The sequence below is a fragment of the Hippopotamus amphibius genome, chromosome 2 (assembly GCF_030028045.1).
Source record: "Hippopotamus amphibius kiboko isolate mHipAmp2 chromosome 2, mHipAmp2.hap2, whole genome shotgun sequence".
Lineage (NCBI taxonomy): Eukaryota > Metazoa > Chordata > Mammalia > Artiodactyla > Hippopotamidae > Hippopotamus > Hippopotamus amphibius.
In genome coordinates this window covers 191,972,440-191,988,167 of record NC_080187.1, presented here as the reverse complement: position 1 = coordinate 191,988,167, position 15,728 = coordinate 191,972,440, and the positions used below count along the sequence as shown (strand labels likewise).

At 41.2% G+C, this 15,728-nt stretch overlaps 1 protein-coding gene across 2 annotated transcripts in view; it reads right to left on the bottom strand.

Annotated features, from left to right (window-relative positions):
• The window catches only part of GALK2 (galactokinase 2), a 125,227-nt gene that overhangs the window by 45,304 nt on the left and 64,195 nt on the right, over positions 1-15,728 (bottom strand). For both annotated transcript variants that reach the window (XM_057722718.1, XM_057722717.1), the window contains exons 6-7: positions 1,881-1,979; positions 253-405 (exon numbers count right to left, since the gene is read on the bottom strand). In XM_057722718.1, the coding sequence (XP_057578701.1) occupies positions 253-405; positions 1,881-1,979 (252 nt within the window). The remainder of the gene's footprint in view (positions 1-252; positions 406-1,880; positions 1,980-15,728) is intronic.

Sequence of the window (15,728 nt, the reverse complement as noted above, 5' to 3'; positions counted from 1 at the left end):
GCCACCCTAGAAGACTCAACTGTGAAGTTCACATAGCTTCCAAATAGCTAGAGGTTGCAAGGCACACCTATAGGTTTATTTATCTCCTGTGTTTGGAATCAAATTTCTCTGTACTAAAAAACTTCAGTTAGAACGTTGCTGCAGTCAGAATGTTGCCCTAAATTTTAGGGAAAGAAACAAAAAATAGGAAACAAAGAAAAAAAGAATAAAAGAAAGCCTACTTCAAGTTTCACTAGTTTGCCAAGTGCATACCTTTGCAGCCAGCCGACACTCCATTACCCTGATGTTGAAATGAGAAGTTGCTGCCTTGTTCATTTCCACACAACTGTTGGCAATCACAAACACTGCTCCACTTGGCAGTTTCACATCAGTTGCCCTCAGAGGACTAAATTCTATCAACTTGGCCTATTGGGAAAAAAATGACAGGTGAGATATAATGTATTAGAATTCAGAAAATATTTAACCATTAATGCTTATATTTACCTTAGTAAAAATCTTTCCTCAAAATGCATTCATTTATTCATTCAAATATTATTTATTGACTTCCAGGCACTGTACTAAGCACTGGAGATATAAGACTGAACAAGACAGACACGGTCCCTGCCCTCATAGGGATTACGATCTAGTGGGAAAGGCAGTCAAGTAGTCAAATACACTGCCAGGTTGTGTGACAAAGGTAGCAAAGCACAAGGCACTGTACAGACATACAGTTGTAGCACCTGATCAGATACCGCCTACTCTAGGCTCCTCCGAAATAAAGGGAAATCTAAATTGAGACTTAATGGATGAGCAAAAGTAAGACAGACAGAGGGTTCCTGTACCCAAATAGGTTGTCAAGAAGAGGGAAGAGTATACGCAAGTTCAGAGGCAAAAGACAACATGAGGTGTTAATAGCGTCTTGGATATAGTGACTTAGCTGGAGCTTAGTGTTTGAGGGGTGAGAGGATAGAATTGGGGAGGGGCGCGGGTGAAGCAGGGGTCAGATCAGGCAGCGCTTTGCAAGCCCAAACAATCTGGACTTTGTTCAGACTCTACAGCTAACTTAGGTTAACAACAGGACTCTTGCCATCATGTCTGCTTGTCGGGTCTCATCCAAAACACCCAGAGTATTTTCTCAGCATTAAACCAAATTTCCTCATGCCTCCCATCTTTGGCTTAGGGGAATCAACAACAGATACTCTTAATAAGAAGAAACCCAGGTATTCCTGGAAAATAGCCAAGCCTGTGGGAATCTGATGGAAAACTACGAAAAGATTTTAAAGAAATGTCTGTTTCTATCTTGTAAATGAGCAATTTATGGCAACTACCAAAACCCCTGCCCTGTCTAAGGGAGTTGATAGCCAAGGGTAAGTAGTATTGGTAAGGAATTCATTCCTGGCTTCCTGTCAGCATTCTTTTCCCTACCACTAAAGCCCAAAAATGTTGACAGAGAAAAATGATACCGTAGAGTAAATCATAAAAAGAGCGGTAGTGAATATATGTGGTAAGAGAACTAACATTTGGGTTTAAAACCAACAGGAGATTATGAACATGCCATGAAATGACGTGATTTGCGACAAGAGTGAGAAAAGAGGTCCCAATAACGAGGGAGTTGAGAAATCGCATGCTAACAATGAATTAGACGGATGAAAAAAAAACAAAAACTAGACACAAGAAGAGACCTGAGGTATGATTCTGAAAGCTTAAGGGAGAGGTGGTCAACATGAAACAGAGTAGGTGAGCTGATGATGGCCTTGAATTACAAAGCAGTTGAGAAATACCATCCTACGGCAGAGCCTAATAGAACAGGCTGCCCAGAAAAAACGCTGGGGGTCTCAAGGACTTCCTCTCTGGGTGAACTTTCGCTAGTTGATATTTCCAAATAGCTCAATGCCACTCACAGTTCCTTCTTCTGCGAGAAATGATATGGACTGGTCCATCCCTCCTCCTTCAGTGCCAATGTAACGCTCACTCTTGGCGCAGATTTCCGCAAGTTCCACCTAGAAAAGTAAAAATTGATTGGCACTGTGAGTATATCAATCTATTGCTCATTCACGTCCTACTCCAGACATGACAGATGGGCTTGAATGCCAGTGCAGCTCTTATCAACTGATAGTAGCTGCCTGCAGCATTGCGTTAACAAGAACTCCAAGACTACCATGAAACTGAATAGGAAAACACACCAAGATCAATTAATATCTGCTATGGGATGGAATGAGATATTGACTGTGCATGTCGTGTAGAGTCTCATCTCTCAGTACCCATAGGAGATTCGTTCCAGGACCCCACAGGATACCAAAATCCGAGAATGCTCAAGCTCCTTATATAATATGGCAAAGTACTTACACATAACCTATGCACATTCTCTCATATATTTTAGATCATCTCTAGATTACTTATAATACCTAATACAATGTATATGCTATGTAAATAATTGTAAATACAATGTGCATACCATGTAAATAGTTGCTAGTGTGCAGCAAATTCAAGTTTTGCTTTTTGGAATTTTCTGGAATTTTTTTTGGAATATTTTTGACCCATGGTTGGTTGAATCCACAGATGCAGAACCTGAAGATATAAAGAGGGCCAACTGTATTTGCTATCCCTAAAAGACTCCAGACGACAAGCAGTTTCTCCCATCTTTCTATTTGCTCCATCCCTCTCTAGACTGGCATCACCAAAAATCTCATATGGGCCCTCATTCATTTCTGCCTCAGCTTTTTTGTCTCCCAACAGTGGACTATTCCACAGTCTCCCCACAGTCAACGTGAGGTCATCCAACCTTACTGTCTAGTCCAAAAGTAATGCTGCTTCTGTGGCATTTCCATGAAATTTAAGAATCAGAACTACTGTCATCTCATCAGACACATCTTCCTCCAATCAAGATAAAGAGGCCCAATACGTCAACACATTTCTAATCCAAACTGAAAATGTCTTCCTGTTGATTAATGAAATAGGTTCAAATGCCTCAACCTGGCATTTCAAAACCTTCCAAAATGTGCAAGCAATTTACACTTGAAATCATATTATCTACCACGCTTTTCCAATTATATTTGTCTCCATGACCACCTCACATAGTTATGTAACCTGGTATTATTTCCTGTCTTCTCTCCTATAAATCCTATTGCCATTCAATACCCAGCTTACTGGCTACCTACTATGGGCAAGTCACTGGACTGGCCACTCAAATCTTCCTCCATCATAGAGTCTTCCTCAAATACTGTTCCCACTATGGCATCCTGTTTCTCTAAACCTACACAACACTGACAGTATCATCCACTTACTCTACTGTCTATTCATTCATTCATTTTTTTTTCTAAGACTTGATTCAAGCCTTTATTTCTCACCTGTTTTACTGGAAGATCCTCCTAGAGTGGTCATTCTGAAGCACTTATTTAATCATCTCTCGCTTGCTTGGCTGCCAATGCCTTGATGACCATACTTCTCATTGTGGTACACCATGTCTCTAATGACTTATCCCTTGCTCACATCTCCAGCCTGCTCTCTCACCACTAACCCTATAACCCTAGGCTTAGACCACTGGAAAAAAGCTGTTCTTCACAACCTGCAGGCTCTCTCGGTACCTTTAAAAGTGTGATTTTCTGTCCTCCTAACTCAGCACTCCTCTCTCCAGCATCCCCCACTCATCATGAGGATCAACTCAAGCATCACCTCGCCCTCGGAGCACTCACCACCACCCAAATGCACACACACCACATAATCCCACTTCTGTGCTCCCTATACAAACTCTATGCTTATTTACCAAAGCATGCTTTAAGTTTGGCTTTCCTTGTGTCTTTCTTTATCCATCAGCCTATGAGAACCCATGCAATGCCCAGACCGAAGCCCACTTAACTAATATGACTGAATCACATAGTGTTCATTATTTCTTTTTAATAGTGTCACATTTCAATCACATCTATTTACCCTAGAAAATTGTCAGTCCTGTGAGAAACAGATAAAGTCAGTATTTCCTTTGTGTCCCCTACCTCACAATGCCAAGCACATAGTAAATACTCAATAAACACCTGCTGCTTTGACTTTCTGAGAATAGCTGCCCAAACATCATCTGATAGATCCTGTAAGGGTCATATTCCTTGTTGGATTCACTAGTATTAACTTTGCCTCGTGACACAAGGTAAACTTGGTATTTTGACATAATGGGCATTGTGCATGGCCTGATGAACATGCCAGAGCCAGCAACCTTCCATAATAGGCACATTAAAAATAAATTAGTAACCAAAGGGTCAAAACACTTGAATTTTAAAATATAAAGAAACAATATACCCAGGAGAAGAAGTCCATGCAGGATTCTACGAGCAATGAGGTGACCTGCGTCCCTACATAACTGTAACAGTGGCCAGTGTGAAAAGTCACCTCCCTACAACAGCAATAACAGTCACATTTACATGCTAAGTACCTGGCATTATCACTTCTGTGAGAATTATCCCCTTTAGACCTCCAAACATCTCTCTGCTTCTCCTTATCATACAGATGAGGAAAATGGGACCTGGAGATATAAACAGTGAAGAACCCAGGATGTGAGCCTCATCTGCCTGACTCCAAAGTCTGTGTTCTTTTCACACTGGACCTTTATTACTCCCCTGCCCCCCACCAGATAATATAAACAAATAATATAACCTATTTTTTTCACTACCTCAGAGGGATGTGAAATGACAAATGAGATCACCAAAATTTAAGTAGTCTCCCTCTTAAGAGGAAAGAAACTAAAGCATCAAGAAGTATATGCTTATTGTTTTTAAAAGTCTCTGAATATGTGGCAACAACTGTATACTTTAACAGAAATATGTTACTTTTTCCAGACTATCTATCTCCACAAAACTCAGAGGGACCACAGAAGTCCCCAGCATCTCTGTGTCAAGGAGAGTCCATCCGCAGGGCTACAGATATCCCTATACTTTGCTGCTACCTCCCATGCTGATTTTTGACATGTACATCTCATTACTGGACAGACAATAACCAAGAGTTTTAAGTGGAGGAAACAAAAAGAAAATGAAGATAAGAAAGATGAAAGAAAGGATGACTCATTGTACAGTCCCCACAGAATGCATGAGGAATTCAGTGGTAAATAGAGAGGGAAGAAACCAGAAGCTTCCAGATCTTGGTTAAAGCCCCAACTCTCCTGCCAACTAGCTATGTGACCTTAGATAGATTGCTTAACTTTTCTGAGTTTCCATTTCTTCATATACAATTAATAACAATAATAGTTTTCACAGTTGGAATTTATTGACCACTTACTATGTGCCAGGTACTGTTCCAATTGCTTTGCATGAATTAATCATTTACTTCTCATAATGACCCTATAAGATAGGTCATTTTACAGACAAGGAAATTGAGTGGGTTTATTAGCTGAAACTAGGCTAGTAATTACTAAAGCTGAAATTCAAACTCCACTTGTCTAGCCCTAAAGCCCATATTCTAATCACCACGCTATATTACCTCCCACCCATAATATGGAGAAAAATACCCACCTCCCTGGCTATGGGATTAGTGTGATGATCCAATGAATTAGATAAAAACATCCCATAAATTCTAAAGAAGTATACAATTTTAAATTTATTTTTAAATTATGAATAAGGAATCATTTGATTTACACAAGTGAGTAGCTAAATCAATCCCAAGCCAAATGTAAAAACAGGTTTAATTAATCTGGAATTCAGGACCATTTTTTGAACTGTTCAGGGGGAATTCCCTGGTGGCCTAGTGGTTAGGATTTCAGGCTTTGACTGCCATGGCCCCGGGTTCAATCTCTGTTGGGGGAACTGAGATCCCACAAGCCACGTGACGCAGCAACCCCACAAAAAAAAATTTAAACTGTTCAGGGAAAGAGCGAACTTAAAAGACTCCAGGTGTCCCTGGGAGAACCAATTCAGCAATAAGGAATAACGGAGCTTGAGACAAGAAGGAGAGTGTGTGTTCCAATCAAAACATTTAAGTCTACATTTGGGGGCTTGGTGGGGGACATGGAGGGGGCGGCGTGGAGTGAGGAGTCCCTGCCTGCCAAACAAAACATGCCTGTAGTATAAGCTTCAACTGCAGGCCCACAGGTGGCCCAGTGGCCATAGCCCTTCACTGCAGTACCAAAAGCAAAAAGGTCAAATCCTCAATGGTTATGAGATGTGAAGAAAATAGAAACAAAAATTTTTTTCTTAATTTCAAATCCTGTTTAAGGAAAAACGTGCATGCTTCTGACAGAAAGCAGAAATTAGAGCTAGGCCCATAGCCTTAGCCAGAAATGGCATGACCTGAACTCAGAGAACCATTAATGGAGGCGCCTTAACAGCAGGGGATGTAAGTGGAAGCAGAGAATGCCTATCATTCTGGGTGATGTGAGGGAGACATGTAAGCCTGCCTCGCCCTTTCTATAGAACTGTAAAATGTGTTCCAAGAGTTATAATCAGGCAGAGTGACTTACTTGCAAAGACACTAAATACTCCATACATACTTGAATTATATAAAATATCAAGAGATTTCATGAGAATAAGGAGCTGTCAAAAACACACTAACAAAAGCGTATGGAAAGAAGCCTATCAGAAGTTAATTTCAAGGGCTTCCTAGGTGGTGCAGTGGTTGAGAATCCGCCTGCCAATGCAGGGGACACAGGTTCGATCCCTGCTGTAGGAAGATCCCACATGCCGTGGAGCAACTAAGCCTGTGCGCCACAACTATTGAGCCTGCGCTTTAGAGCCCGTGAGCCACAACTATTGAGCCCATGTGCTGCAACTACTAAAGCCCACACACCTAGAGCCCGTGCTCTGCAACAAGAGAAGCCACGGCAATGAGGAGCCCGCGCACCACAACAAAGAGTAGCCCGTGCACCACAACGAAGAGTAGACCCCACTCACCGCAACTAAAAAAGAAAGCCCGTGCACAGCAAAAAAAGACCCAACACAGCCAATAAAATAAATTAAATAAAATAAATTTATAAAAAAAAACAGATATATTGTTAAAAGAAAAAAAAAAGAAGTTAATTTCAAGAACAAACTGAATCAGGACTTCCCTGGTGCAGTGGTTAAGAATCCAGCTGCCAATGCAGGGGACATGGGTTTGAGCCCTGGACTGGGAAGATCCCACATGCCATGGAGCAACTAAGCCCGTGCGCCACAACTACTGAGCCTGTGCTCTAGAGCCCACAAGCCACAAGCCACAACTACTGAGTCCACGTGCCACAATTACTGAAGCCCATGCACCTAAAGTCCGTGCTCCGCAACAAGAGAAGCCACCACAATAAGACCGTGCACCGCAGCGAAGAGTAGCCCCCACTTGCTACAACTAGAGAAAGCCCACGTGAAGCAATGAAGACCCAATGCAGCCAATAAATAAATAAATAAGTGAACAAAGTGAATCAAATTCAAGGACCCAATCCCTGATGCCCGAGGGATTCTGAGGCTCACCCGCTTCTCTTATGCCCCAATCCCCCTCCCGCCCCACCCCGCCGCCCTCCCCCACCCCAACACACACAACCTGAGAACACTCAGGCAAAAACAGCAAAGCTCTAACCAAGAAGGGATTCATTTCCCTCCCACCAATGTATTATATTTTCTTCTGTCCTTACACCTGAGCATTTCAAGAACCCCAGGTAACTCCAAACTACCAGTCACTTGCAGCCTTTAGCGCTATCCTTTTCTGCAAAATACTAATGTCTGAGAATCATTAGGGAAGATAATCTGACTACATAAGAAACTTTTTCAAAGTTTGTAGCCAATAAACTCATTCCTTATTTTGATTCTTGCCCTCTGGACAGTTAGGAGGAACCTGGCATTATTCATAGATCTTCTTTTAAAGCTCCTGAAGATAGTTAATGAGGCTAATTTAGCCCTTTGTGTGATTCTTCTCTTGAAGCAGCCTGGGAAAGAACCAAAGCTCACATGGGCTCCCAGATTAAGCCATGTACCCATCTGCTGACCGGTGGGGGGATCCAGTAAGAGCAAAAATAACAGGGTTAGGTTTAATAGTCACTGAGAAGGGCTAAAAATTCATGAATGTGTTGCCTAGCTAAAACTGGATGTTTATAAAGACAATAAAAATACAAAAGACTTCAAGATATTAATACAGTAAACTTTATTTTTGTTTAGTAGTTTTACTAATGAGATTGTTAAAAGTAGAATAATGACGTAGACAGAAAATGTTAATCTTTTCTTATGGGAAGCCTTGCTATTCAGAAGACAGACCCTAACCGAGACAGCATCATCCAGCTATTGTAGGCCGCCCTAAGTGCAAGTTAAGAGAAAGGACGGAAGTGAATAGCCCCATTCATTCATTCAACAGTCACTTAAATACTAGCATCCTACAGATACGTGGACAGGTCAGTCAGTGTCTTTCCTCGAGGAGCTCACAATATTGATACTGTCTTCAGGTAAACAAGTCTTTCAAAAGAAAGTGTAAAACAAGTGTGCCAGACAATGATTTGCCCCCTAGATGTGCTGTCCACCCACCTTCATTCCACTGTCCCCCAGGAGGCTGCCCAACATGAACTATACTAAGAGGCTCCTGTGCACTGTGCTTCCCATTGGATTCTTCCAAGAGAGGACTCTGGCAGGAAATGGGGAATGAGTGAGGTCACCCTGCCAAGGTCACCTTCAGACCCAAGGGCATAACAACTCAGCTACAACTAGTCCTGGGTTTCCCTAACCCCTACACCTTTGTAAATAGTCCCTATGAAATAAATTGCCCTTGATTATTGAGTGTGCCATCTATTTTTTGTTATGACCCTGGCTGATATATCTAGATAAGGTGAAAATGTTAATGGCTCCCCTGACTTTTCTTTACCTCAAATATTTTCTCAGCTTTCTCCCCCTGCAATCCTTCTCCATCCTAACTTTCAAAATGCCTCGGTTTCTACCTGGGGCTATTTTCAAATTCTTCCCCAAGTTGGCAAACCTATTAGGTAGACACCAGCCAAGTAGCAGAAACTTCATGAAATAGCACCAAGGTAAATCTAAAAGAGACTGATGTAGACTCGCTTTGTTTTGTAACATGGCTGATGACCAAGCTCTAACTTGTAGACACTTTGGAGTGTTCTAAGGGGGAGAAAAAAAAAAAAGTAGGCTTGCTTTAAATAGAAAACAAAGAAGGTGGCTATTATTTCCTCTTCACATCTCTAACTCAAAAAGATTAGTAACTTTCATATTTTTTACTTCAAGAAAAGTTGCCTGAGGACAATGACAGCCACTTCCCAAATGAACACAGCAGATGCAACTAACTCTGATCGTTCAGGCTGAAGAGTTCCAGTAAATAATGCAGAAAAGGAAAAAGGAAGAGTTCAAATATTTAAAAGATCAGCAACTATGAAGAAACAACACTAACAACGATTCTCAAAAGTAAATTTGAAAAACCTGCTAAAATCTAGAACCATCAAAGAATATGCACTCACAAGTGTCTATCACACACACACAAAAAGAACAAAACTGAACTCCATCCGTGTACACTGAAGAGAACAAACACAATCTAATAAATCTGGAGAAGGCTAGTAATTGGGGAATGTGGCTCTCAAAATATCTGGGGTGCTTAATGAGGGCAGAAGCACAGTCTTCAAGTCATCTCCCTTCAAACTGTAAAGAAAGAGACAAAGATCACTTCCCTAACCTGACTTAAAAAAAAAACCTGAGTCATGGAGGGGCCCAGATTCTGAGATAAGGCCTTTAATAACAAGGCAGAAACCCTATATTTTATGTGAAGCAGTTTGAGATTCCAGGTCCATGGGAAACATGAGAAAACGTCTATGGTAGTTTTCTTCTAGACGTCAACCATTGCTACCTGTATTGGATGAGGAAGAATCTTCTTAGGTGGCTGGTAACATACAACCTTTAATAAATGATGACCCTGGATGTACAGATGTGTGTGGCAAGACTATTATAATGCTAACATGAATCCAACAGGTAATAACGAGATGCAAAGGGGGGAAAGAAAACACTACCCTCTGTGCTACTCTAAGTAAGGGCCTCAGACACAGCAACAGTGTCACTGGGGGACAGACTAGAAGTGCAGACTCGGGCCTCACCCGAGACCTACGGAGTCAGAATCTGTAGCTTATCAAGAGCCGCAGGTATTTTGTGTTCACATTAAATTTGAAAGCACTCCTCTAAAAAATTCCTACACTGGGGCTTTCTTAATAAATTAAGCAGACAGGAAAGAATCAGAAGAATAAAGGGAAGGAAGCTAACAAATGTCAAATGCTTCCTAAGGAAAGATACTATGAGGATATTTCATGTGTGCTATCTTATTTAGTCTCCAAAATGACCCTGAAATGTCAAAATTAGAATTGTTGTTTTATAGAGAAGGAAACTGAGCTCAAGAAAGTCAATAAATTAACCTGAGTCAAAACCTGATAGGGTTGGCTCCAAAGTCCACCAAGCCACCTTGTCCACCTGCCTCAGAAAGTGGAGGCTGTGCCTAGACACTGGGCCCTGGTAAACACATGGAGCAACATGTATGCATACTGGAACTGAATATCCCTTCTGCTAAGATGAACAATGGAGTTGACCATGGGGCCCTATGATGCAGATATTTCTGAGTCATCACAATTTCACTCCATCTTATCCCCAGGTTAAAAAGAAAAAAATCCGCATTGCTGGATGGTTTGGGGTAGAAGGGCTTTCCCATTATCCATCTCCAAACACAGTCCCACACTCCTCCCTCCCAAACAGCCACAACCCAGAGTGATCTCAATACAAGGCTGACATTTTGGTATGATTTCTTCAGCCTAACAATAATAATAGCAGCGAATACATTGAGACAGACATTGTTCTAAGCACTTCCCATGAACTATCAAGTTTCAATTCCATGTGTGAAGTTTTTATTAATAAATGGATTTTATAATGAAGAAACTGAAGCACAGAGAGGTTAAATAAATTGCCCAAGATCATTCAGCTAGTAAGTGGCAGACTCAGGATTTGAACTCAGATCTTGGCTCTGAGCTTTTGACCACAATACTATTCTTTACCCTCAGGGGGAGTGGATTTTCAAGGGTGAGCCAGGAACCCAAAATTCTGAAGCCCCAAAACGCCTTCTGTGCATACTTTTCTCTCTCACTAGCACAATTAATTCAATCCCTTTCATTGTATCAATTCTGAAAAAAAAAAAGAAAGAAAGGCCAGCAAACACATACCAAGGTAACTACTACTAGGAAGAGAGGAGGAGGTGAGACAGAGTTGGAAAAAAAAAAAAAAAAGTCGTTGTGGGAAGATAGCAGGAGGCAGAAGCCTGACCAGATTGATGGAATCAAACAAGAATATGACCCAAGTCACTGCTACTAAATACCAAAGGGGCTTAAAACGCCTGTGGTAAAGGCTGGTGTCACTCGCTTGGCTGGCGGACCATTTATTTTGGCTCTGACCTTTGAAGAACGTTAAATAATGATGGTAATAATGGATGGGCAGCACGCCTGCAATCTCTATGGTTTGGCAAGTGTGTCCTGGAACTGCACGTCCCTGCCTGTGGTCAGAGGGCCGCTCCCACTCCCTGGGGAGGCTTCTTCGTGCGGAGTTTTGAGCAGCACTGTCCTGTCCCACCCTCAAGGTCCAAACGGCAGGAAATCTGATTGTAAGCCAATCTGGACTCTCCGGGAGAAGGTAAAGAGGAGGGGAGCACTAGATAATTAACTATTCTTTTCCCCCCAGCATAACTGTTCAAATTAACACCTGTTAATTTTCCTCATATGACTCCAATTGTACAGAAATGGACCCAACTCAAAGAGAAAAAAATAACTCCCATGAATCATCATCTAGGTTGGCCAAATTCATAACTCGGTGGACACATTTGCCTGGGAGAAAGGATTCTGTGTGCACAATATTCAATTCACAAACACTTTAACATGAACTGGGAAGAATCTTCAGGGTCAGGAAATGGTGAAGAGGATTAAAAGAGTTGCTACAAGGGAAATTTGAGTTGCGCTCAAACACTATGCCAGGAGCATCTACTGAAGGTCACTGTAAGAACTAGTCACATGAACATCATTTTTGCATTTGTTTTCAGACTGGTGGAGAGGTCATTTTCATCATGCTTTGTGTGCTGTAAAGAATCCATGTGAGAAATGCATTTTAGAATTTAGTACCCCAGATAAAACATTACCTCCTCTGAAGAACTGCAATGGTTCCTCTATTCTCTGATCACAAGACCTATGTAAATTACCATGTTTCCCTTTTTACCTTGGCTTCCAGTAATTTCAGTAAGTACAGTTAAATAAAACAATTACATTAAGTAATTAATATTTGCTGTACTTTCATTCTTCTTTCCTTTGCCCTGGTTTTTAATTTCTAAGTTATTAACCTTATTGAATAAATATTCTTGGTCGTATAATTCCTAGAATTTTTTTCAAAAGAAAGTACATAGGCACTTGGTACAAGAAAAAGAAAAAATTGAGACCTAATAGGCATCAGTGGATAGTCATGTAAGTAGGGCAATGATAACGATAGAGCACATTCTAAGAAGGGAGAGTAAGACTGTCAAGGAGGTGCAGCAGCCATATTCCAGAGCGAACCAGGGAAAGAATAGATGTGTGAGGAGCCAGGAGAGCTTCCTTAAACTCTGAAAGACTCTAATAGCAAAAGAAGGAGAACACGGGATTTAGATGGAAAGGCAGGTTGTGATTAAACATAAGAAAAATCTTTCCAGTAACTATAATGGTCCAAGAATGAAAAGAGCTAATTTGTGAAGCAATGAGATTGCTGGGGATATTCAAGTGGAGGCTAGAAAACTATCTCCTATGAATGCTGAAGAGCAGAATTTTGCTTGGGTTGGGAGGGGACTACAATAAGTAGCACACAGGGAGAGGGCCCCTGAGATCTGGGGTGCAGACACAGGAACCTCATAACTTCAACTGCTGGGGAAACTGTAGATTTCCTTACCTTCCCCAAGACTGTAAATATCATAAATATTACATTCCACAAAAGATAAAGATAAAAGTAGAAGCCCTAGAGACAAAAGGATCAGTACAACTCTGACTTGGGGAACTCCTGCTTGCTTCGAAACATATTTCCAAGAAAAGAGAAGATTCCCTGCCCTTTGTGAGGTGAGAGAGGGACGTAAAAAAGGAACTTCATGAAACAGTAAGGAATATCCATTCTGGCCTATCTCCCAAAATGTGGATGCTCGGGCACACCTCTCGTCCCCATCCATCATCTTCACAAGGCCCCTTCAGGCACACGCCAACGTGGGGCTACTGCAGCAGCTTACATCCATCCTCCATACAGTCTACCAGATCCCCCACTGCATGGCATGACAATTCCTACGTGAAGGCAGCTAGAGACAGATTCATGTGATCTTTTATACAGCACTTTGGACACATATGCAGAACTCTATACCACACACTGTGGAGAACCAAACAAAGTGCCAAGATCCAATATCTGTTTTCATGAATGGACAATCTTATTACAAATCTAGAGTCTAACCCAAAAGGCAGAAAAACTGACCCAGAAAAGTTGTCCTTTGGAAAATAAATGTCTGATTGCAATCTCTTTCTTTAGATTTTCATTGTTTATTGAATACCAACACATAGTCACTCCTGACACTCCCCAAAGTTATAAATGTCATAAATACTGTGTTCAACAAAAGACTCAGATGAAAACAGAAATGAACTGTCTCCTGGATGTAAATATGGAAATGCCAGCCTATAGTTTAGCAAACTATTGGCAGACGGTTTCAAAGAAGGGCACATAATTTCTAATGGGACAGAAACTAATCTAGACCAGGAGATGTACCCAACCTGTAAGGTAATTTGTCACAAAATGCATCCACTTTACACTCTGTCAAAACATTCAACAAGAGACACTATAACACTGTCTAAAAGGGGATGGTAGGAAAGAAGGGGAGAAAAAGACAATGATCGTTTCCAAGAGATACCAGCAAGGATGGTGCCTGGCTACTTTGCAGAGCGGATAATGGACTCTCTGCTATGGGACCAAAGAGCAGCCTGCAATATCAGCAATGATCCTGACCACCAGTGCCTTGGGTGGTGGCTCTGGTCACTTTCCCTCCCCACTTCATTAGTCTTTCCTTCCACTTAGTTTGGAAGGATATATTACTTATTCTTACAGCCGAAGTTTTAGCTCTTCAAAGCATTCTGGAATACTCTGTGCTTATGACAACATATGACATAGTTACTTTGAAAAACAAGTCATTTTTGCCTGACACCTACAACTCAGCTTTCACATTTCAACTTACTCCACAAGGTCTTCCCCAAAAGCTACCCCTCCCCATGTAAACCAGGTTCTTCCTCTTTTTCTTTCTCATAGTCTGTTTCCTTCACTGCATTTATCACAATCTGTACATAGCTATTTGTGTATGTTTGTTTAACATTGGTCTCTCCCATCTGTCTAAGCCCCATGAGGAGAAGGGGCATGTGCCTGTATTTCTAATATCTATCCTATCTGATGAAAATCAATGTTGAATGAATAAATGAACAAATGGATATCTGATGTCAACATCTGTTCTCCTACTAATCTACCACACTCAAGACAAAAATCTGCACCTAAGAAATGAATATGTACCTAATAAACACCCTGAAACTACTCAGTCACTCCTCAGTCCTATCATGACATTGGCACATCTTGGAGAGTGAAATATCACTTTCTCTCTTTTGCTCCATTTAGAATTCATTCTTCCTCACTCTTCTGTGTGCTGCCATTATTGAAGGGATTGATATTTCCCCATCTTGAATTGAGACCCTAGTACAGAACACCTTTACCCCTTTACTTTGCTCCTAAATCTCTTCTCCATACTGGTTGTTAGCTCATCATAATTTTAGTAAACCACTTAGAGCAATGTTTTCAAACAATTGGTAACAACCCATTACCTAATTATGAAATCAATTTAGTGGTTCAGAATATGCTTTTTAAATAGAAGGTAAGGGAATGGAATGAAAGGCAATGGAATGTAAAGTACTGCAAGTAGAAAGGGTAAGTATTGTTTTGTGAAACTTTTCAGAGTGTGTTTGCCTGTGTGTATTATATATTACCTTGCAATGTAAAACATGTTTTACATGAGTCATGGTCCAAAATTTTAAGAACTTTAACGTAGTGTAATTAACTGATAGTAAGGGAAATCTCAGATAGCAATCTACAGATAGGTAATTTATAGGTTAATGCTTATTTAAGAATTCAGCTTTCCTCCTTTTATTAAATATTAACAAGTTGCCTACAACCTGCATAGAAATATCTGATTCCTTATACTTTCAGCCTGAAACTATGCTGGGATTCTCTAGTCTTTTCTAGTGAGGCTAAGAATCTAACCGGTCAGAGTCAGACCAAAGCAATCATGTCTCCAGTTACAGGAATGTCTAAAGGCCCTTGCTTCTTGTGGATTCGTCCCACTTCCTCTTTAATCCCTCTCTTTACCAGAAAAAGCCCTTCTCAATGCTCCCCTGTCTGGTAAGCAGATCTACTTTTCCTAGCCAGCCTTTGCAGCCCCTCCAACTATGATTGACTCCTACTTCTTTCTTTTCACTCTCAGGTCTCCTCGCTCTAACCGCAACTTACCCTTTGTGATGTAATGAAAATAAATATTTGATTTTTGTTCTAGTTCCTGGCACACATAACCTAAAGCCCTTGGAATCTCTGAAGTGATGAGTGTCTTTTACGTGCTAGAGAGATGACTGGTGGCTAGGGGCTCCCAGATCGCTTCAGAAGGGGGGCTGGTCCTCAGAGCAATACATGGATTAGAATATTGGGGCCCTCAGCCATCCCCCCCAACCTCCCCACTGTCACCTCCAGGGAGGGGACGGGGACTCGAAT